Genomic DNA, 21,217 nt, shown 5'->3' with positions numbered 1-21,217 from the left:
CACCTGTATAGGTGAGCTCCTCTTTTGCTTTGGTCCAAATAAGGCCTTTGCCCCCCCTTTTTTTTTGTCCTGAAAACTTCTATCCATCTTTAAAACAAATCAGTTTCTCCCTTATATCTGCATTCAATGAATCCGTCTTCACACTTTCTTTTGGTGCCTTCTGGAATGTATCAATTCAATCCTAGTAATTGGCATATTTGACATATAGGATACATGATATTGCCCTAAGTAGAGTTCTGATTCCTTTAAGGCAGAGAATGTGTTCTCGATTCTGCTATCCAGAGGGCCTAATATAGTTTATTTTACTTTAGTTCACGAGGATGTTGCTTCTCCTCTTTAAAATATGAATAACACTTGAATTACTGGGCACTTCTTTTTGACCATACAGCTCGCGGGATCTTAGTTCCCCGACCAGGAATTGAACCTGGGCCCAGAGCAACGAAAGTACTGAGTCCTAACCACCAGACCGCCAGGGAAGTCCTGAATTATGGGCACTTTATTCCTTCATGCAATGTGTATTTATTGCGCACTGTATCAAATATGTGGCATTATATTGTCTCAAGGATCTCATCAGGTAAATAAACTATATTAAAGATGCTGTAAACTGTATACATGTACTTTATGTCCAAGGAGATTCATGTTCTGTGGTCTTTCTAAAGAGTATCTCTGTGTGGTTTCTCATTAATGTCTGTATGGTATTTCTTTTTTCCATCCTTTTACTTTCAACATTTCTGTAACCTGCTACTGAAATTGTGTCTTTTGTAAACAGCATATAGCTATTCATTTATTTTTACCCACCTGACCATCTTTGTCCTTAACTGTAGTGTTTGAGTTCATTTATGTTTAATGTCATTACAGACACACTTGGGTTTACTACCACCTGGCCACTTACTGTCTTCTAATTCATTTATTCTCTGCTTCATTGTTTTTCTTTGTTGCCTTCTTTTGGATTAACCAAAAACTTTTCATTATTGTAGTCTTCTTAATTAGCTTTCTAGTTACACATTCTTTTATTTTTCCATTAGTTACCCTAGAAATCACAGTATTAATTTGAGACTTATTATATGATCACTTTCACAACTTTTTGGCCTAACCATCAGACAAACCAAGGGAAGAATAGGCACTCTGACTCTGAGACATAATGGGATGGAAGTAGGAGAATCAGATGACAGAGCCGTAGATGCACGCCTGCCAAATGTCAGGCTGCGGGCACTGAGTCACCTACCATCCAGAGGGGATGGGTGGGATTGGAAGGACCCTGTGGCAGCTGTTTTCCTTGTTTCCCTCCCCAACCAGGGAAGGCAGGACCCACTCTACCCAGGGCCCTGTGCATATTCCCTTCTCTCTGAGGCATCGGGACTTTGTTTCTGGAGCACATGAGACAGAATCTTCCAGACACCAGTATGGATTTTAAACACCTGTGAGTCTGAAAGGACGACAGGTTTTTGTTTGTTTGTTTGTTTTTATTGACCATGGGTTTTTCTGCAGCTCTTTGCTAGCATTTGCCAGTCCCTGTGCCTGGACTGATTTGAATACTCTTTCTTCCTGTGCCACTTACCCTCCCACTTCCCCTTCCAGCCTTCCACCACCCTTGGATGAATGAATTTTTGTAATTCTAGCTGTTGTATTTTGTGGACCTGTTATTCTTTTTCTGTGAAGCACATATATTGGACGTGAGAGGTAAAGGAGAATCTGTTGCTCCTGGTCACTCCCTTTATACCCATCACTGCCTTGTTTCTTGTAACTCAGGTTAGATTTTGGTCTCTTGCTCCACTGCGAAACACAGTCCTGAAGAGATGGGACAGGAGGAGAGACCTCACAGCCCGATCTGGGTTTTGAGGAATGATTTTCTTTCTTCCCCTTGAACAGGAAAAAGCTTTTTTCACTGCTACATTTAAAGTTCCCCAACTATAGGGAAGTACCAATTTTAGACAAGTGCCACTCCAACACAGAATGCTCAGAGAACCTGAACTTTTAAACTCTGGAGGTCTGAACTTTACTGTTGGCCATTGCTGGGTCTGTCTGGTATTTCCGAGGAATATTGGGTGCTGCCAATAGGAACTGAAGGGGTAAACTTATTAAACCCACTAAACATGTTGGTGGGGGGAAGCTGTAGATGCAGAGGCATCTGAGACCTCTTCCTCTTGAACCCCAGCCCCAAAGACCCTCTCCGACTACAGCTGTCCCTGGCCTAGAGCTGAGATGCTCCAGACCCAGCCGAAGGTCACCTCCCTGGTCACACTGTGGTCATGCGCAGTGATGACATGCATTGCCCTGAGGATGATCTGGCCTCTGAGACTTGTCTTTAAAAAGGAATACAGGGACTTCCCTGGTGGCGAAGTGGTTAAGAATCCGCCTGCCAATTCAGGAGACATGGGTTCAAGCCCTGGTCTGGGAAGATCCCACATGCTGCGGGGCAACTAAGCCCATGCACCACAACTATTGAGCCTGCGCTCTAGAGTCTAGAGCCTGCAAACTGCAACTACTGAGCCTGCGTGCTGCAACTACTGAAGCCTGCACGCCTAGAGCCCGTGCTCTGCAATGAGAAGCCTGCGCACCGCAACGAAGAGTAACCCCCACTTGCCACAACTAGAGAAAGCCCGCGCGCAGCAACAAAGACCCAGCGCAGCCAAAAAAAAAAAAAAAAAAGAAGAAGAAGGAATCCAGTATTTTGCCTGTGCAGTGAATATTTATTACAATTTTTTGTCTATCAATCATGCCTATTCCTTGCTAGTGCACCCCAGTATGCTTTAGGGAACTGTGATATACCACCTGGATGTAGCCTGGAAGGCCTGTTGATCAATGTTGATTGCTTCTTTTAATGAAGGAGTGGACAGCAGGCCCAAGCTATACTGACTGGATATGCTGTCACGGGAATGTGAACCTTGAGCTAGTGCAAGAGTGTGAACATTGTGCGGTGTTATATTTTTTATCCCAATGGTCGTTCCTTAATGAGACTGAGGATCAGTAGTTGCTGCCCCTGTCCCAGTGCTGCCCTGGCCCCCACCTGCCCTGAGTCTTACTTCTTCGGCTGCACCTATGAGTCTATAATCTATATCCATTATTCCCAACACATTCCCTTTTTCCCGCAGAGTAAGACTGCTTTTGTTTTTTACAAATAACCCAACAGATTACTTCACAAAGTACACAATGCTGTGGGGATGTGAACTCAGATATACAGAGATGTTATTGGACAATTTTTATCTTTTTTTAATTAATATTTTTTTATTTTTGGCTGCTTTGGGTCTTCGTTGCTGTGCGCAGGCTTTCACTAGTTGCAGCGAGCAGGGTCTACTCTTCGTTTCAGTGCATGGGCTTCTCATTGCAGTGGCTTCTCTTATTGCGGAGCACGGGCTCTAGGCACGCGGACTTCAGTAGTTGTGGCACACGGGCTCAGTAGTGTGGCTCTTGGGCTCTAGAGCGCAGGCTCAGTAGTTGTGGCACATGAGCTTTGCTCCCCGGCATGTGGGATCTTCCCAGACCAGGGCTCGAACCCATGTCCCCTGCATTGGCAGGGGGATTCTTAACCACTGCGCCACCAGGGAAGTCCTGACAATTTCTATCTTAAAGATAGTAAAAGTGATGAGTGATTATAAAAAAAACATGTTTATTACCTATTCAGTATAATTCTTAGTGTCAGGTGGAACTTGTAGGATTGTGAAGAGGTTTTCCAAATGAAAATCTAACAGATGAGTATATGTGACCCTTGTAGAATTTAAAGCATATAAGTGAAGGCAAACACAAGATTTGTCCAGGAACATAAAATACATGTTAAACAAGTATTCAGGGAATTCCCTTGCCGTCCAGTGGTTAGGACTCTGCGCTCTCACTGTGGAGTGCAGGAACTAAGATCCCACAAGAAATGTGGCCACAAATACCCCAAAAACAAACAAACAAAAAACAAATATTCGATGGGGTAAGCAGGTTAGCTCAGGGCCACAACTTTTTCGGGGAGAACTCAAGGAGAGTTAACAGTCCCTTTTTCCAGCAGGTTAATACCCACAGGCCATGAGCTCTCATGTGCTAGTAGAATCTGAGGGACCCACTCTCATTTACCACCATGACCTTGGTCTCTAGGCTTACGCTCTGATACGCATCCCACGAAATGAACATAAGTCCCTTTTAAGTGGTTGTCCAGCCTGTGTTCGTCCATCCTGATTAATGGAGACCTCATCACCTTCTGGCTTTGGAGATTGTTCTTCTTCATGAATATCTGTAGCTATTTCCTCTCCTTTCCACCTAGACATAACCCATGAAGCCATATAGAATAAGCCTAATGTCTGTCATTTTTCCAACATTTATTCTTATAATTGAAGACACACATCTTGTCTTTAATTTCACAGAATCTGCATAATCTCAACATCCTAACTGTTCTTTGTCAACTCTCTAGGTTCTGAACCTCTTGTGGAGCATCACTTATATTTCCTGTTATTCTCATAAAACACGTCACCTGGGGTTTTTGCTCTCTGGCTTCTGGTTGGGTTTGCCATTAGCAGGCACTGCAGGGACCACTGTGTGGGAGGAGAGAATCCAAGGCGTTGATGGCCACTCTCTCCTCCAGGGCTGCACTACAGTAATGCCTGCATTCCTCTCCCTTCAGCAGTAACACTTGTTCGGTGACCCCTCTCAGAGGCTACAGCTCTGCTGGGTTCTAGAAACAAATTCCTTCTGCAGTCCCTTCAGTCTAGAGGTGGTAACACCTTCCGGCTTTTTCTAGTTCCAGGGTGCTCTACCTTCTATTGCTATTAGCTGCCTACAGCTCTGTAAATAGCGTGGTCATTACACTCTCTCCACTTATCTCTTTGATTCTGCCAACTGTTTCATTCCAGGACCCTACCAGATTTTGGTCACTCAGAGGGATAAAATATCAACAAGAATTTACTCATATTACAACATTGACCCATCATACTAATGCTAAATTTGGCTTACTGTAATATAGTGAATTAAGAAGTGCTCTGAGCCAAAACAAGCTTGAGGGAAAAAAATGGAGCTGGAGGAATCAGACTCCCTGACTTCAGACTATACTACAAAGCTACAGTAATCAAGACAATATGGTACTGGCACAAAAACAGAAATATAGATCAATGGAACAGGATAGAAAGCCCAGAGGTTAACCCACGCACCTATGGTCAACTAATCTATGACAAAGGAGGCAAGACTATACAATGGAGAAAAGACAGTCTCTTCAGTAAGTGGTGCTGGGAAAACTGGACAGCTACATGTAAAAGAATGAAATTAGAACATTCCCTAACACCATACACAAAAATAAACTCAAAATGGATTAAAGACCTAAATGTAAGGCCAGACACTATAAAACTCTTAGAGGAAAACATAGGAAGAATACTCTTTGACATAAATCACAGCAAGATCTTTTTTGACCCACCTCCTAGAGTAATGGCAATAAAAACAAAAATAAACAAATGGGACCTAATGAAACTTAAAAGCTTTTGCACAACAAAGGAAACTATAAACAAGATGAAAAGACAACCCTCAAACTGGCAGAAAATATTTGCAAATGAATCAACAGACAAAGGATTAATCTCCAAAATATATAAACAGCACATGCAGCTCAATATTAAAAAAACAAACAACCCAATCAAAAAATGGGCAGAAGACCTAAATAGATATCTCCCTAAAGAAGACATACAGATGGCCAAGAGGCACATGAAAAGCTGCTCAACGTCACTAATTATTAAAGAAATGCAAATCAAAACTACAATGAGGTATCAGCTCACACCAGTTAGAATGGGCATCATCAGAAAATCTACAAACAACAAATGCTGGAGAGGGTGTGGAGAAAAGGGAACACTCTTACACTGTTGGTGGGAATGTAAATTGATACAGTCACTATGGAGACCAGTATGGAGGTTCCTTAAAAAACTGAACATAGAATTACCATAAAACCCAGCAATCCCACTACTGGGCATATACCCAGAGAAAACCATAATTCAAAAAGACACATTCACCCCGATGTTCATTGCAGCACTATTTACAATAGCCAGGTCATGGAAGCAACCTAAATGCCCAACGACAGACGAATGGATAAAGAAGATGTGGTACATATATACAATGTAATATTAGCCATAAAAAGGAACGAAACTGGGTCATTTGTAGAGACGTGGATGGACCTAGAGACTGAAATACAGAGTGAAGTAAGTCAGAAAGAGAAAAACAAATATTATATATTAATGCATATATGTGGAATCTAGTAAAATGGTACAGGTGAACTGGTTTGCAAGGCAGAAATAGAGACACAGATGTAGAGAACAAACGTATGGACACTAAGGGGGGAAAGCGGGGCGGAGGAGGGTGGTGGTGGTGTGATGAATTGGGAGATTGGGATTGACATGTATACACTAATATGTATAAAATAGATAACTAATAAGAACCTGCTGTATAAATAACATAAAATTAAAAAAAAAAAAAAAAAAAAAAAAGAAGTGATCTGGTGACAGTGCCAGAAGGAAGCCAGGGTAAAAAGAGTCTGGTAATTAATGTGTGAAATTCAGAGACCCCATGAGATGCTGCTGTCCTGCTGCCTTTTCTCTCTCCCTCTGTTTCTCTCTCTGTTTCTTCAAAAGAAGAAAGAAAAACATGGAGCAGTGCCTCCAAATTTCAGCCAAACTATTCATCAAGCCAAAGAATAATACATGCAACATGTACTTCAAACAGATTCCGATAAAAAAACTACTAAAATATTAATTCCACCAAAATGAGAGAGGGTATTAAATAGAGAAAGTGTGCACATCCATGTTCACTGCAGCATTTCTCACGAAAGCCAAGAGGCAGAAGCAAACTAACTGCATTGGCAGATGTATGGATAAAGATCATGTGGTACATACATATAATTGTATATTATTCAGCTTTAAAAGGAAGGAAATCTCGTCATTTGCTACAGCATGGGTGAACCTTGAAGACCATATGCTGAGTGAAATAAGCCAGTCACAAAAAGACACATACTGCATGATTCTACTTACATGAGGGGTCTAAAGTAGTCAAACTCTTAGAGATGGAAAAGAGAATGATGGTTGCCAGGAACCAGCGGGGAGAGAGAATTGGAATTTTTGTTCAATGGGTATAAACTTTCAGTTTTGCAAGATGAAAAAGTTCTAGTGCTCTGTTGTAAAACAACAACGTGCATATATTTAACACCACTGCACTGGACACTAAAAAATTGTTAAGCTGGTAAATTTTATGTTATGTGTTTTTTTAACCACAATAAAATTAATTAAGCCTACTCATTGAGAAAGAAAACACATTACTTAATTAAAATGTATTAGTATAAGCTTACCATTAAAAAAGAGAGAGAAAGATGTAGGCTACAGAAAACCAGACATACAACACAGGAGAAAGACAACGAGAGATCCTTTCTGCCTCAACTGTCATCCATGAACCGACAGAATCAGCATCATATTTACCAGATAGAAAACCAAGCTCACAGGTCCCATCCTTGACATCCTTACTCAGTCTGCCTATTAACAGGATGCCCAGGTGACTCCACAGCACTTGGTTTATTCATTTTTAAAATTTTTATTGGAGTATAGTTGATTTATAATGTTATGTTAGTTTCAGGTGTACAGCAAAGTGATTTAGTTATACATATATGTATATCCACTCTTCTTTTCTTTTTTAGATTGTTTTCCCATATAGGCCATTACAGAGTATTGAGCAGAGTTCCCTGTGCTGTACAGTATCCACAGCACTTTAAAGCACTGCCCAGATGGTGGTGGAGGGACATCCTGGGAGGGTGGCTCTGCTCCAGATGTAGAAGATTCCAGTCCAGGTGGGAGCACATCAGAAGGGCCCAGGAGGTTATCTCCAAAAAGGAAAAATTGATAGAATGCCCAAAGTATCCTCACTTCTCTAAAAAATCATACAAATAGAAGAAACATCAAAGTTCAATTAGTGAGAGCTACATAGGAAAGAATCAGACAAAAACAAAGGCAATTATTAACTCAGGGAGAACAAGAGGTTGTGCAGAAAGTGAGAAGTAGTAGAGTTTACACATGAGTGTATTAGTCACGCAAAAGAAAAAGCTGAATGAACTAAAGACGATCACTACATAAATAAACTGGGAAAGTGAAGGAATGGGAAACGTGAAAGAAAGCAATGACTATTAACTATTGCATCAGCCACTGTGTGATGTGACAGACAGTGGCTGTGACAGAAAAATCAAGCAACAGTTCTAACAAGGCATTTTGTTTAGAGACTTGGAAGTAAAAGCCAAAAGAATCAGCTAAAAAAATATAGAAAGTGGTCGCCTCTGGGAAGACAGAACTTGAGGAGAATCAGAGAGGACTACAATAATAGTCTATTTCATATGAAATCTTGCACAGATATTTGACTCCTTAATTTATAGGCAATTGTGCCTTTGATTAAAATAACCACACAAAAAATGAATGAGTATGAAAGTTTATGCTTAATGACAACTGAGTACAACAAATGGCACTTGAGAGTTGACTAAAATGCAAGAATACTCGCATGGAAACATGCAGCCACAAGTGTGTGAATGACATCAACCCCGAAAAAAACATGAAAGAATACGTCAGTATACACCTATCTGGATAAATCGATGCATGAATGAATTCTCTATCCCTGTTGCCTTACTGGGCACCCTGTGAACCCGGCAGGGAGGGAACAGTACCTGACTAGAGCCCCTCATTACCCTCTTGCTTCCAGGCAGGTCCTGCTGCAGAAAGCGCTCCTGTCAGCTGCTTCGAGTCTGTGGGAGGTGCCCCCTAGTACACTCTGCCAGCAGTGCTTTACCCGGGTGGGGCTAAGGTTGTCCTGACCAAGAAGAGCATCACTCACCTGTGTGCCCCAAGACCAGAAGTCAGGAAGGACTGAGGATCAGATGGAGAAATCTCACCTCCCCATCTGCCCTGCAGAAATCAGTCTGAACTGATGGAGGGAGATGCTGATGCTTGATTGATTCCTCCGCCTTCTGGGTTCCTTTACTCTCTCACCTCAGCCCAAGGGTTCCCAGCAGTCACATCACCCTAGAAGCAGACTGACCCCCATTCCTCATAATCAGGAAACCCCAAAGCCCTGTCCCTGTCCCCCTCCCGTGATATCACCCTTCAGCTCTGCTTCATCACATGAGGGTTACAACTGTTCAGGGGAGATTCCCCGCCCAGCGTCAGCCCCTGAACACTGGCCCCAGGTGTATTTTCTCCCAGCCCTTTATGCTTTGCTGTGAATCTGTCAGTCACTGGGAGCTGGAGGGGAGAGAGAGGTGGAGAATTTTTAGCGCCGTGTCAAGGCAGTGAGATAGACCCCTCCTTCTCCCCAGAATCTTACTCGCTGTCCCTTCCCAGACACGTGAAATAAAACAGACCAGATGTGTACATTTAAAGAGCAATTAAAACTTTTAATATGAAATTATATAGATATTGCAGACATGAAGTAATGCATATACAAGTGTGACAGGGTGTGAAGGGAACCTCAAGTTTCCAGAAAGCTGCTATTAGTCATTTTGGGAGAAGCCACAGTGAGGAAACTTATTGATAAAGCTTATTCGTAATAATTGAATTATTATCCATGTATTCTATTATAACATAAAAAAACAAAAATAGAGTTAGTAATTAGTGTAGTGCAGCTGCACCCACCTCACATATATGAACGCTTTTAATCGTCCCCACCACAACCGGAAATAAACACTGTTTTTCTCATTTCATAGATGAAGAAACTGAGGCATCAAGAGGGAAAAGTGCTATATTGTAAATAAACTCCACCTCAAAAAAAAAATAATAAATTTTTTAAAATCAAAATAATTTTAAAATAATAAAATAAATAACAGAACACACACAAAAGGGAAAGTGCTAGTAAGACCAGTAGAGGGAGCTGAATTCAGGCCTCTGGCAGCAGATTCTAAGCTTCCACAGTGGAATTGATGGACGCAGGGTCTGACAACAAGGACTGAAATCCCGGCTGTGTGAGGCCATTATGGTCACTTGGCTTCATCTGGCATTGATCCAGGTCTTGTAGGCTAACGGCTTTGGGGAAAAGGAAAAACCAATAAATAAATGACCAATTGGCTGCAGAATATTGCTCTTTATTCCCTCAGAGATTCTCCTTCAGTTGCTCCAAAGTCAGGTTCTGTCCTTCTCTGAGGGAAGAAAACACCCCTCCTATTTTGCCCCCTTTTTGCCCAGCCCTTGCTGGACTCCTCCCCTGACTCCCCGACATCATCACCTGTCCCTGCTTCCACCACCCTCCACGACAGGGACAAAGGTCGGCAGGACGAAAGGACAAGATCCAGGAGTGGAAACCCAAAGCCCTCCCGCCTTAAGCCCGGACCCATCCCCGACACAGTGCGAGGCTCTGTCACAGACGGGTCCCGACTCCGCGTTCCTCCAGGCCTGGGAGTGGACACACACACAACTCCTTCCTCTCCTCCGTTCTCGGGCCTCCTCACCTGCACAAGCACCTGTTCCACTGCCCGGCTCCACCTCAGGCCCTGACCTCCACCTGCAGTGCAACCTCCTGCCCGCCCCCAGCCCTGAGCCAGCAGCTCCTAACTGGAAAGCCCATCGGGAAGCCCAGGTGACAGCAGCCCCGTCTAGAAAAACTGGGCTGCCACAGGCCCTGCCCCTGACCTGACCCTGGAGCACCCCTGGCTTGCAGACGCCTGGCTTTGCCCCGACCCTCACTCCCCGCCCAGGCTCTCAGGGTGCACTTGGTCTTCTCTCCTCCTTCCTGGTCCACTGCCTCCTGGAATCCCAACTCCACCCCAAGTGCTGCTGCTAGGCTGAGGCTGCACAGTCCCTCCTGCCCTGTTCCAGGCAGGGATTCAACCAGGCCGCCCTCCCTTCCTGTAGGGATCTGCTGCTCAATGTGGATGGGGGGGACACCCCCAGCCCGAGGCTGTACCTGGCCCCCTCTGCACCCTGGGACTGCCACTGCCACCCTCCACCTCCCACAGGCAGCGCCCCTTTTGAATTCCTCTTTCATTTAATATGCACCGCAAGGTCAGTATTGGAGGAAATCCTATTGAGCTTTGCCATCTGAAGTCATAAACATTTGTATTGGACATCAAAAATTTAAAAAGTAATTTTGAGAAATTAGCACATGATCTTCACACTGTTTTCCCAGCAAATGCCCCAGTGACATACAAGACAACTGTTTCTTTCTCAACGGAACCAGAACTCATGTTCCCTGGGGGTGGGGTGGGTGGGGAGGGGTCGGGGGTGCCCCAGGTGAAAGCAGGAGCAACTACAGAGCTGCCTGGTCCCCTGCTCTGGGTGCTGCATGGACAGAGCCTCTTGCTGTGGGGCAGGGTGACTAACCATCCCTGTATGCCCAGGCTGAAGGCCAAATGATAAGGGAATTGGGCTCGTGGATGAGAAACCACGTCCCCAAGCACGCCAGTGACACAAAGAGGTGGCATCAACAGAAGGAGCTGAGTCTCTGCACACGCCACCTTTTCACTGTTCCACGCTCTGCCTTTGCTCTTTGCCAAACACAAAGCTCTGCTGCTCTTTTCCTCTCCCCTCAAGCAACCTGATTATGGGGAAATCAATGTGACCATCCCCTTCTCCAAATCTACAGGGCAGTGACCACTGTGAGCAAGGGAACTGGCTCAGGGAGGGCAGGGTGAGGCCACAGAACACAGACCCAGTGCCCTCCTCTAAAGAGCCCTTGGACTGTGTCCCGAGGGGCTGGACAGGAAAGAACCTGGAGGTGAGATAAAATCAGTGACCCCAGTTGTCCAAGGATTGGCTGCTCTCCTCTCCCCAAATGGTCAAGGGGTATCTGCTCACTACTCCCCTATATTACGGGCAAGGAAATTCCAGCAAGCATGGGGGCACGTGATGGGAACTTGAGAAGGATGCAGGCTGGGGGTGACCCAGAGGAAACGAAACTCAGAAGACAGTTCACGGAGGAGGACTTGGAGAGGTTGCAAAACATCTCTAAGTGGGGCCTCACAAGGGCGCATCACAGGCAGGGCTCTGGCACCATCCACTGAACCCTAGTTTGAGCCTTATGATTCTTTTACTTGGATTCTTTTTTTTTTTTCTGTATAAAACTAAACTTATTTAAACTGAAGTTTTATATTTATCTTTTCTTTTTAAAAAATTTTACTGGAGTATGGCTGCTCTATAATGTTGTGTTAGTTTCTACTGTACAGCAAAGTGAATCAGCTATACATATACATATATCCCCCCTTTTTTGGATTTCCATCCCATTTAGGTCACCACAGAGCCTTAAGTAGAATTCCTTGAGCTATACAGTAGCTCCTTGAATTCATAATGATGGCTGAAAAACTGGGGAGAGAAATGCAGATAGGAAGTGATAAGCCCATGCCTGGCCTCTGAATTCCTCCTCAGTTTTTAACCCCTCCACACAAGCTCACAGACACTTTACTGCAGGTTCCCTCTGAATCAATCCATGATCACCTAGACCCTCCCAACCAGCACACGACCCAACATATCACCCCTAGATGAGGCCTGACGAGCTGAGAGTAGACAGAAAAAGATGAGAACAGAGCAGAGAGCTGAAACCCTCACTGTGCCCAGTCTCACCCAGAGCAAAGAGAGGCCCCTGCTGGACACTAAGGGCCCCAGCCTGGCCCTGGCCTTGGGCAGGACCAAGGGGTTAGAACAGATGTGGCTCCCATTCCCTTCACAAATACCCCAGTGTCCAGCTCCTGGAACAGAGGCTTGTCATCCTCTCATATCTGTGCAGAGGGACACGAGGGGGACCCTACATCCCAGGCAGAGCCCCTCCCATCCCCACCCCCTGCCCAGATTTCTCACCTGGGCTCCCCACAGCTGATGCTGTCTTCTTCTTCTTCTTCGTGCAGCAAAGGACACAAAGCCCGATGATAAAAACAAGAGCAAAGTCAGCAACACCCAGGATGGTCCGCCACTGACTCTGATACACCAGGGTCTCTCCTGAGAAAGGGCCTTATTACATATAACCCAGGCACCCCAGAGCCACAGGTCTGCTCTCCTCTCCCTGATCCTGGCCTCTGACCCTCCCAGGGTCACAACCCCCTCCAGGCTCACCCCAGGCTCACCAGAGGGCACAGGGTGTGCACTGCGATTCCCGCCGTGTTCCACGTGGCACTTGACATGCTGTTCCTCTCCTTGGGGAACCCTTATGGTCACCCAGGTCCGGTAGGTCCCGTTCCCATCAGGCAGGACACCCTTAACTGCTAGGTGTCCCGCCTCATGGGTTCCTCATCCCAAAACCAGGCCGCTGAGATATTCCGGGGAAAGAAGCTGAAAGCCCAGCATGTGAGGTTGACTGTGCCCTCCGAGTCCTGGCTGCGGGTCACGTTCACGGCTGGGGGCCCTGGGGGAGAAAGCACAGAGCCAGTGAGGCCCGGGGCCAAGCCCTGCTCCCTCTAAGGAAGACGGAGAGAACAGGGCTGCTGCTGCCCACTCTCCACCTCTGGCTGAGCCCTCGCCCACCCCAGACCTGCTCCAAGTCTGTTCTGCACCCTGGGGCCCAGTTCCTTTAGCCGGGCAGGAGGAGGGGCTGTGACGGGGCCTCACTCTCTTGGATCCACGTGTTGATGCTGAGGAGCGGGCCGTGCGGGGTGGGCTCCTGGGGACGAGCAGGGAACTTTCTGGAACAGGCAGGCTGGGAGCCAGGGGGGCCCACTCCAGTCTAGGGCCTTCCTCTCCTGACTGACACTCACCTTCCCTGGTACAGTTTCTGTCAGAAGGCCCACTGCTCCCCTGGATGATTGTCACCGGGGCGGTTCATTCCCCTCCCCACCTGCCCATCTTTCTACAGTGGATTTAACAGAACAGCAAATTGCAGGACACCACGCCAACAGAGCATATATGCACCCAGAGGACAGGGAGGGTCTCTGTGGACAGAGTCACGGCGGGGAGGCTCTAGGGGTCTGGGGGAGAGGAAGGGCCCTGGTCCAGGAGCAGTACCTGTTCTCTCCCTGAAGCCTGTCCAGGATTCCAGATAGCCCCGCAGTCTTCCACAAAGCTCTCCCTGCACGTGGGCCCGGTAATACTTGCTTTGAAAGCCATCTGTGTCCCAGGACTTCTCCATTTCCATGGCCAAGTTCCGAGCCAAGGACTGGGGCACTGTACAACCCTGGGTCTCTGGGTGACAGGAGAGGAGGAGCTCCCCATCATAGTAGAGAAACCTGAAGCCCCAGGCGTGGTTGTCTTCTTGGATTTCACAGCCCACCATCTCCTGGAGGGAATTCACACCTGCACCCCACCCCACCCCAGCAGTGACTCCTCCAGTCCCCATGTCCTTCTGTCCTCCCACCCAAGTGAGAAACTCCAGCCAGAGGGCTCCCTCCCTGCTCCCCTCCATGTCTTCCCAGTGCTGCTGAGTCATGGCCACCCCCCTGCTGAACTCACAGACCTCTGTCCTCTGGACCTGCCCCCTAATCCAGTGAAATGCCTCACAGCAGTCTCGGATCCTCCCCACTCTCACCTCCTTTCTCCTCCTGCAGGGCCAGGATTTCTGCTAGAAGCTTTCTGAGGTCCTTCCAGGTCTCTGTCAAGTCCTTGGACTCTGTGTCCCACGTCTCAGCTCCCAGCTCTTCTGCCCACAGTCCCCGGGGCTCTACCCTGCCTGTCTCACGGTCATAGTGCAGGAAGGCCTGGCCATCCAAGTGTCCCCCAGCGAAAAAGCTGGGCTGCACAGATCCATCCCGGGACAGCACCGTGAGGTTGTAATGAAGACTGTGTGATCCTGGGGAAGGGGGAACTGCAGATGAAACAGCTTTCCAGAAACAAGTGCACATCAAATGTTTACCAGACAAGTTCTGCTGTCCTGACCTGCTCCAGGACTGAGGATGCAGAACATGCACGTGTACAAGGGACCACAATGAGAATTCTTCCAACACAGGGGAAAAAAGAAAAAGAGGAGTGAAGGAGAGGGGAAATGAGGAGTGGAGGGAGAGGTGGAGATGGGCAAACATTCAGGACAAGTGCCAGGACAGGGAGGCACCAGCTCCCTAAGGGTCCAGGCAGGAGGCCAAGGGGAGAGGCTGGCCTGCAGGGGGCAAGGGAGAGGCAGGAAGACCAGGGTGAGGGGAGGTGGAGTCAGAGGGGAGGGAGGGGCAGTGTCAGTCCAGGATCAGAGGCATCCCTGGTCAGAGGCCGGTCAGGTGAGATAGAGAGCAAGGGCTGCTGCCCGTGGGGCAGGTTCATCATGGACGAGGTGGGCTCAAGGGAGGGTGAGGCACGAGGCAGAGGGGCCTGAGGGGCTGGGCTGTGGCCCTAAGAGAGTGGAAGGTGGGCCAGTACTCCTGGTGGAGGTGAAACAGTGGGTCTGGGCCCAGAGTGCAAGAGGCATGGTGAGGCCCCAGGTGGGGAGGTGGCTGGACCTGCCAGTGTCCCCTGGGAGTGGTGGGTGTTGGGGGCCTGAGTCAGTGCCATGTGCCCAAGGGTCATGGAGAATTAGAAGGAGCGGTGGCAAGAGAAAATAGAACTGGAAAGCCAAGGTGCACATTGGGAGGGACCTGCACAGTGGGAGTGGTTGGGGGCAGGTCACACCTCCACAGAGGGTGTGGGTCAGGCAGCCAGCACAGGAGGGCGGGGCTGGGGGAAGACCCCCTGTAGGGAAAGGCCAACTCACCAAGTGGCATCAACAAGGATTTTGGATACATGGTTGAGGTAGTGAGAGCCCACTGGGGTCAGTGAACCTAAGAGAGGGTGGTGAAGGCCAAGGAGGTGGGCAATTGGACCAAGGGTAGTATTCCTATTGGGGAGGGAGGAAGGGCAAGGGGCTGCAGAGGAGACAGTGGTGAGGGCCTGGATTGTGGGGCAGGGGATGAGCATGCCTCAGGGGTGACTCTGGGGGACCTTGGGTTCGGGTGAAGACAGGAGAGGAGGGGGGCTCTGGTTGAGGGAGGGTGAGGATGGCGTGGTGATTCCTGGGAGGAAGCTTGTGATTGATGAGAACGTGGTGAGGGCCCAAGGCACTCGGGCAAGGAGTGGGAGCTGGGCAAGGTGCCATGGGGGTAGGTGCAGAGGGACCAGGGCAAGTGGAGTCCAGCAGCTGAGGCCTGGAGAGTGGAGGTCTCAAGAGGGTGAGGTTTAGGATGCAGGAGTGGGGAAGGGGCAGTGCTGGGTGAAACGCCCACACTGAACGAGGGCCAAGAGCAGGTGCCTGCACTGGGGCGGAGCTAGGAGGATGGGTGCCAAGACCGGGGGAGAGGTCCTCCCACAGGGGCTGTGCACTGTGCTCAAGGCCCAGTTATCATTAGCAGCACAGCTCCCCCTGGTGATAAAACAGGGTAGTGATGAGGGAGGGAAGTCCCCCTGGGCAAAAGTCATCTGCAGAAATGTAAGGTTAGTGAAAGCTGGGGGAAGGTAGGAGCCATGCAGGTGTTTGATCCTTGCAGGTAAAGACCCATGAGGGGGGAGTCTGCTGGTGGTCCAGTGGTTAGGATTCGGCGCTTTCACTGTGAAGGCTCAGGTTCAATCCATGGTCGGGGAACTAAGATCCTGCAAGCCGCGTGGGGGGGGGGCGTGGCCAAAATAAAAAATAAAATAAAATAAATGTTTTAAAAAAGCCATGAGAGGAGGAGAGGGCCCGGTGGTGGGAAAGGGGATGAGGGTGAGGATGCCGTAGGAAGGGATCAGAGAACCACAGAGGGGAGGGGACAGCAGGGAGGGGGAGGACAAATCCTGAGGGGGCACAAGTGACGGCAGGGGAGGAGGCAAGGAGAGAATCAGGGGTGGGAACACAGGCATAGCAGAAAATTAGAGTAAACATTGGCAGGGGAGGGGGGAGGTGCGGAGTGGAGACCACAGAAATCACAGGAAGAATCCCTTGGCTCCAAAGCTGTCACACTCTAATTTCTTTTTTTTTTTTTTAATTTTTATTTATTTATTTATTTTTGGCTGTGTTGGGTGTTCGTTTCTATGCGAGGGCTTTCTCTAGTTGCGGCAAGCAGGGACCACTCTTCATCGCGGTGCGCGGGCCTTTCACTGTCGCGGCCTCTCTTGTTGCCGGGCACAGGCTCCAGATGCGCAGGCTCAGTAGTTGTGGCTCACGGGCTTAGTTGCTCCGTGGCATGTGGGATCCTCCCAGACCAGGGCTCGAACCCGTGTCCCCTGCATTGGCTGGCAGATTCTCAACCACTGCGCCACCAGGGAAGCCCCCACACTCTAATTTCTGTGAGTGAAAATAATCAATAAACAATCTATAATAAGAATAGAGAGTTTTATTTGAGCCAAATTAAGGACTAGGCCAGAAGCCAGCTTCCCAGATAACTGAGAAACTGCTCTGGAGAAGCAGGGTTTTCAGCACACTTGTGGGTTTTTTTTGTTGTCGTTGTGTTTTTGTTTTGTTTGTTTTTTGGCCTCGCCATGCCAAAATCTTAGTTCCGGGACCAGAGATGGAATCCGGGCCCAAGGCCATGAAAGTGTTGAGTCCTAACCACTGGACCGCCAGGGAATTCCCCTTTAGCGCAGCTGTGTATCTTGTCAGAACAAAGAACATTAAGCAAGTAGGGCTACATTTCTCCAAGGTTTAAAAACAAACAAACAAAAACAGACCAGCACGTACACGTACAGCACGTACACTATGGCCTTGGCACCTGGGAAGGGAGTCTTATCATCAAAGGTGAACCAGCGTTGGAGTCCCAGGAAGAGGGGCATTTAGTCTTTATTTTTAACATGGACATTCTTTACTTCTGGTCAATGTGCCCTTTCCTTTAATAATTAAAGCAGATGTACAATGTATGTCTGACAGGCCACAAAGAGGCAATTTACTTAGCGCAAAATTCAACTTAGTTCATGTATAAGCCAGAATGAATTCCCTGTATCTGAACATGTGAAAACATATTTTGTCGCTTCTCTCAGTGAAAGTCAGGATCGGCCACGGTGCCCACAGCAGTAGGAAGTGTGGTTCAGGGCCCTTGGGCCCTTCCTAGAGCTCCTGGTCACTAGAAAGAGACCCCCAACTCCAAGGACTGAGGCCCTTGAGCGCTGCCTGCCTGGAAGCTCCCCGATTCCCGAGGCCAGAAACGGGAAGAGGGCAGAGCTGAGAACAGGAGGAGAGGACAGCGCTCAGGGGCCTAAGAGGGAGCCCACACCGGTGGGAAGTGGCCGCCTGAGCGTCGGACCTCCAAGAGCCCTTGATCGCCTCTGACGGGAGCAACCCGGGCTTGGGGGCAGCCTTCCCACCCAGGGGAGTCAGAGGACGGGGATGTGTGAGGAAGAGGAAAGCAGGGAGGGCGGGTGCAGCAGTGGGAGCAGAGGGTGGGAGTTGGAAAGAGACTGAAAAGCGGGAACGTGCTGTGGTGGCCACAGGCCCCGAGCAGCTCCCGGCCCCTCCCCGACCTCACCCCGCCCCCCACTCCCCACCCCGCTGCACCGCCAGTGAGACGGTCCCCGCGACGCTCACCGAATCCCACCCGGACCCTGAAACCGCCCCAGGCTCCCGGCTGAGGACCTCAATGAACGCCACTCACCAGCGGCGGTAGCCGGGAGCACAGAAAGGGCAGCGCCGGCTAGAAACGGCAGGACAAGGAGCAGCGCCATGGCCCGGACCTTGTCAACCTCCCAGAGGCTCCGGGACAGCAGCCGAGCGGGCGGCACTGAGCCGGGCGGCGGCGGCGCACTGGCAGCGGAGACGGCCCGCACGGAGGTTTAAAAACTTGGCCCCGCCCCCGCCCCGTCCCGGTCCCTGTCCTCCCTCCCCCGAGCGGGGACCGCCATCCGGCCGCCTCCGCTGCCTAGAAAAGCCTGGAGGCTAGAAAAGCCTTAGGATCCCCAGGAAGGTGAGACGGAGGGTGAGTGCAGACAAATGCTGAAGGGACAGGCTCTGAGCAGCAGAGAGTTAGGGCGCCACCCCCCCCCCCGCCCCCGTCCCCGCCCCCGCCAGAAGCGTCCAGATCACCGCCTCCCTCCCCTGCAAAGAAGACTCCCCGCCCACGGCAGGGAAGGTCTCACAAGGCTGCTTCAGAGACACCCCACGTTTCCGGCCTTTCGGGGCGTCTTCCTTCAGGCACAACTTCTCTCCCATAACCCCTCCCTCCACCTTGCACAGCAGAGGTACTGGCAACAGTCCGCTGAGACCAGATTTGCAGATTTCAGCAGCTCTGCCTCTCAGAAGCCACTTCCCCAGATGAAGGACTCAAGAGTTCAAACTCTTCTAGATGTTTCCACCATTATAATCTCCTTCTCCTCCCACTGACTCCAAGACCGAGCCACGTCTCTTTTCCTGTGGCCTCAGCCTATAGGTATCCACACTCTTCCAAGGCAGCCTCTTGATTCAGGCCCAATGAGGTGGTTCCCCGTGATCTACCCCAACACCAACCTCTCCAGACTCCCTTTCCAACCTGCCTCAGGACATCTGCGCCTCTGGGCCCATCTGCTCCTCAAACCCAACAGATGTACAGGCAAACTCTACCCCTCTCCCCGCACACCAGCCTCTCTCCCTCCCCAAGTTCTCTTTAAGCATCACGACCAGCTTGGTCCCTTCTGATCCCCTTTCCCCTGCCTCTCATGGGCTCACAGTCAGCTCCTCCAACCCCTTTTCAGTCCCACTGCAACTATCTTAGTCCAGGCTTTCATCTACCTCAGCCTAGAGAACTGCAAAGGCTTCCTAAACTCCTGCCTGTCTCTAGTCATAACCATAAGGCCCCAGCCATCCACAGCTGCCCCATCTGCAGAATTAACACATAAGGTCTCTACTCCAGCATCAAAGCCTGCAGCTGCCACAACCAGCTGTCTGGCATCATCTTCCACTTCTCTGGTGACATCTCCCCTGGGTTGCAGTAAAAGTGGGCTCCCCCCATTTCCTTGCCCTGTCCCATCAGGATGCCACTGCTTACACATTGCCCTCCTGTGGATTACTCTCCTCTGCCTTCTAGCCCATCAGAACTGCACATCCTAAAAGATCCCAATTAGCTGGTGGTAAGGGTGGTACAACCTTGGGATTATACTAAAAACTATCTAACTGTATGCTTTAAAAGGGTGAATTATGTGATACATGAACTATATTTCAATAATACTATGATAATAATAATGCCATCCTGAAAAAAGCCTCCTTCTACTGAAAGCTGTGCCTTATCCCCAACACACATCTCTTGGTCTTTGGCATTCCTACGCCATGGTCCTCAAACCTGATTGCTTGTATAACCACCTGGGGAGTTTTTACTATCCATATGTCTAGGCCATGGCCAAAACCAACAGAATCAGTATCCCTTGGGTTGAACCTAGGCCTTCGTATCTTTTAAAGCCCCCTCAGTGATTCCAAATGTGTAGGCAAGTTTTAGAATCACTGGTCTAGCCCTGGTTGAAACCTCCCTGATGGAACCAAGTGTGCCCTGCCTTGAACCCCATCTGACCATTTTATACTCCCCACGTTAGACAATGGGCCAGTTTAGAATCAGGAACTGTGTTCATTTCATCTTTGTCTCCCTGCAAATGCTTTTTTTAAAGTTGTACTCTGCCTCTCATTAGTAACCATTCCACTAAGACCCTTATCCAATACTTTTCCTGTGGATGGAAATGTCGTGCCTCAGAACGTTTTAACAATTTCTTAGATTTCAAACTTTTATTAATTAATTACTTTGACCATCAATTTATTTAGCAGGTCAGGGATTGGGTCCTGTCCCATCTCGGAGAGTTTCTTTTCATTGCGAAAGGTCACAAGGGTAGTGAAAGTATAGAGAGGCAGATGGAACCCAGCTCTCCTGACAAGCCCTTTCCTCCATGACCATCCTCCTTCAAAGACTTGCTAGGTGTGGCAGTTCCAGCAAACTGTCTCATTCGAGTCACACCCCCTCTCCCCCAAAAAAGACTTTTAATACTAATACTAATATGTTAGGTTTGTCTCACAGCATTTAGAGATGACTGCAATGAGAGATAAAGCCATCTACTCTTCGTGAGAGGTATGACTCCAGATTTGGGTTGCTCTCCCGGATTTAGGCGCGGCTGCCCCTCCCCCATCAAGCGTCGCAGCTAGTCTTCTGTACAAAGTGTTTTCCCTCCACCCCACCCTGCCTCCAGCCTCCCCTGCTCTGCCCTATAAACTACTTTTTCTCCCTCCACTCTCCCTTTTATACCCCTGGACTCACCGGCATACTGGCGTCTTTCTCTGCGCAGACGTCTCGCACTGCCGCCGGGTCCCGAAAGGAAACTGAAAACAGACAGCGCGCATGCTTGCATAACCCAAGGCGCGGCCCCGCTGCACCCTCAGAAGATCACCCAACCCCTAACTCTGGTTTAAAGGAAATAAAAGTTGTTCGTGGATATAAAAGCAGAATAAAGGC

At 48.8% G+C, this 21,217-nt stretch overlaps 2 protein-coding genes across 3 annotated transcripts in view; one reads left to right on the top strand and one right to left on the bottom strand.

The window, feature by feature from the left end:
* The window catches only part of LOC309638946 (MHC class I polypeptide-related sequence B-like), an 18,667-nt gene extending 7,689 nt beyond the window's left edge, over positions 1-10,978 (top strand). The window contains exon 4 of one of the 2 annotated variants that reach the window (XR_014251388.1): positions 10,226-10,978. The gene's annotated coding sequence lies outside the window, so the exon portion shown is untranslated. Of the gene's footprint in view, positions 1-4,829; positions 4,933-10,225 lie in introns of those variants that run through there. The other variant, XR_014251389.1, reaches the window with a different exon arrangement.
* LOC309638132 (MHC class I polypeptide-related sequence B-like) lies at positions 9,822-21,217 on the bottom strand (the record flags this gene model as incomplete). The annotated part of the gene is given in 8 exon segments (XM_082413752.1): positions 9,822-9,911; positions 9,913-9,995; positions 12,759-12,896; positions 13,022-13,162; positions 13,165-13,299; positions 13,896-14,183; positions 14,416-14,676; positions 21,023-21,217. Coding segments are annotated over 8 exon segments (1,227 nt in total). The 5' UTR covers positions 21,114-21,217.

This window comes from Balaenoptera physalus, assembly GCF_965194825.1.
Source record: "Balaenoptera physalus genome assembly, chromosome: 11".
NCBI classification, from domain to species: Eukaryota; Metazoa; Chordata; class Mammalia; order Artiodactyla; family Balaenopteridae; genus Balaenoptera; species Balaenoptera physalus.
This window is presented reverse-complemented; position numbering and strand designations above follow the sequence as displayed.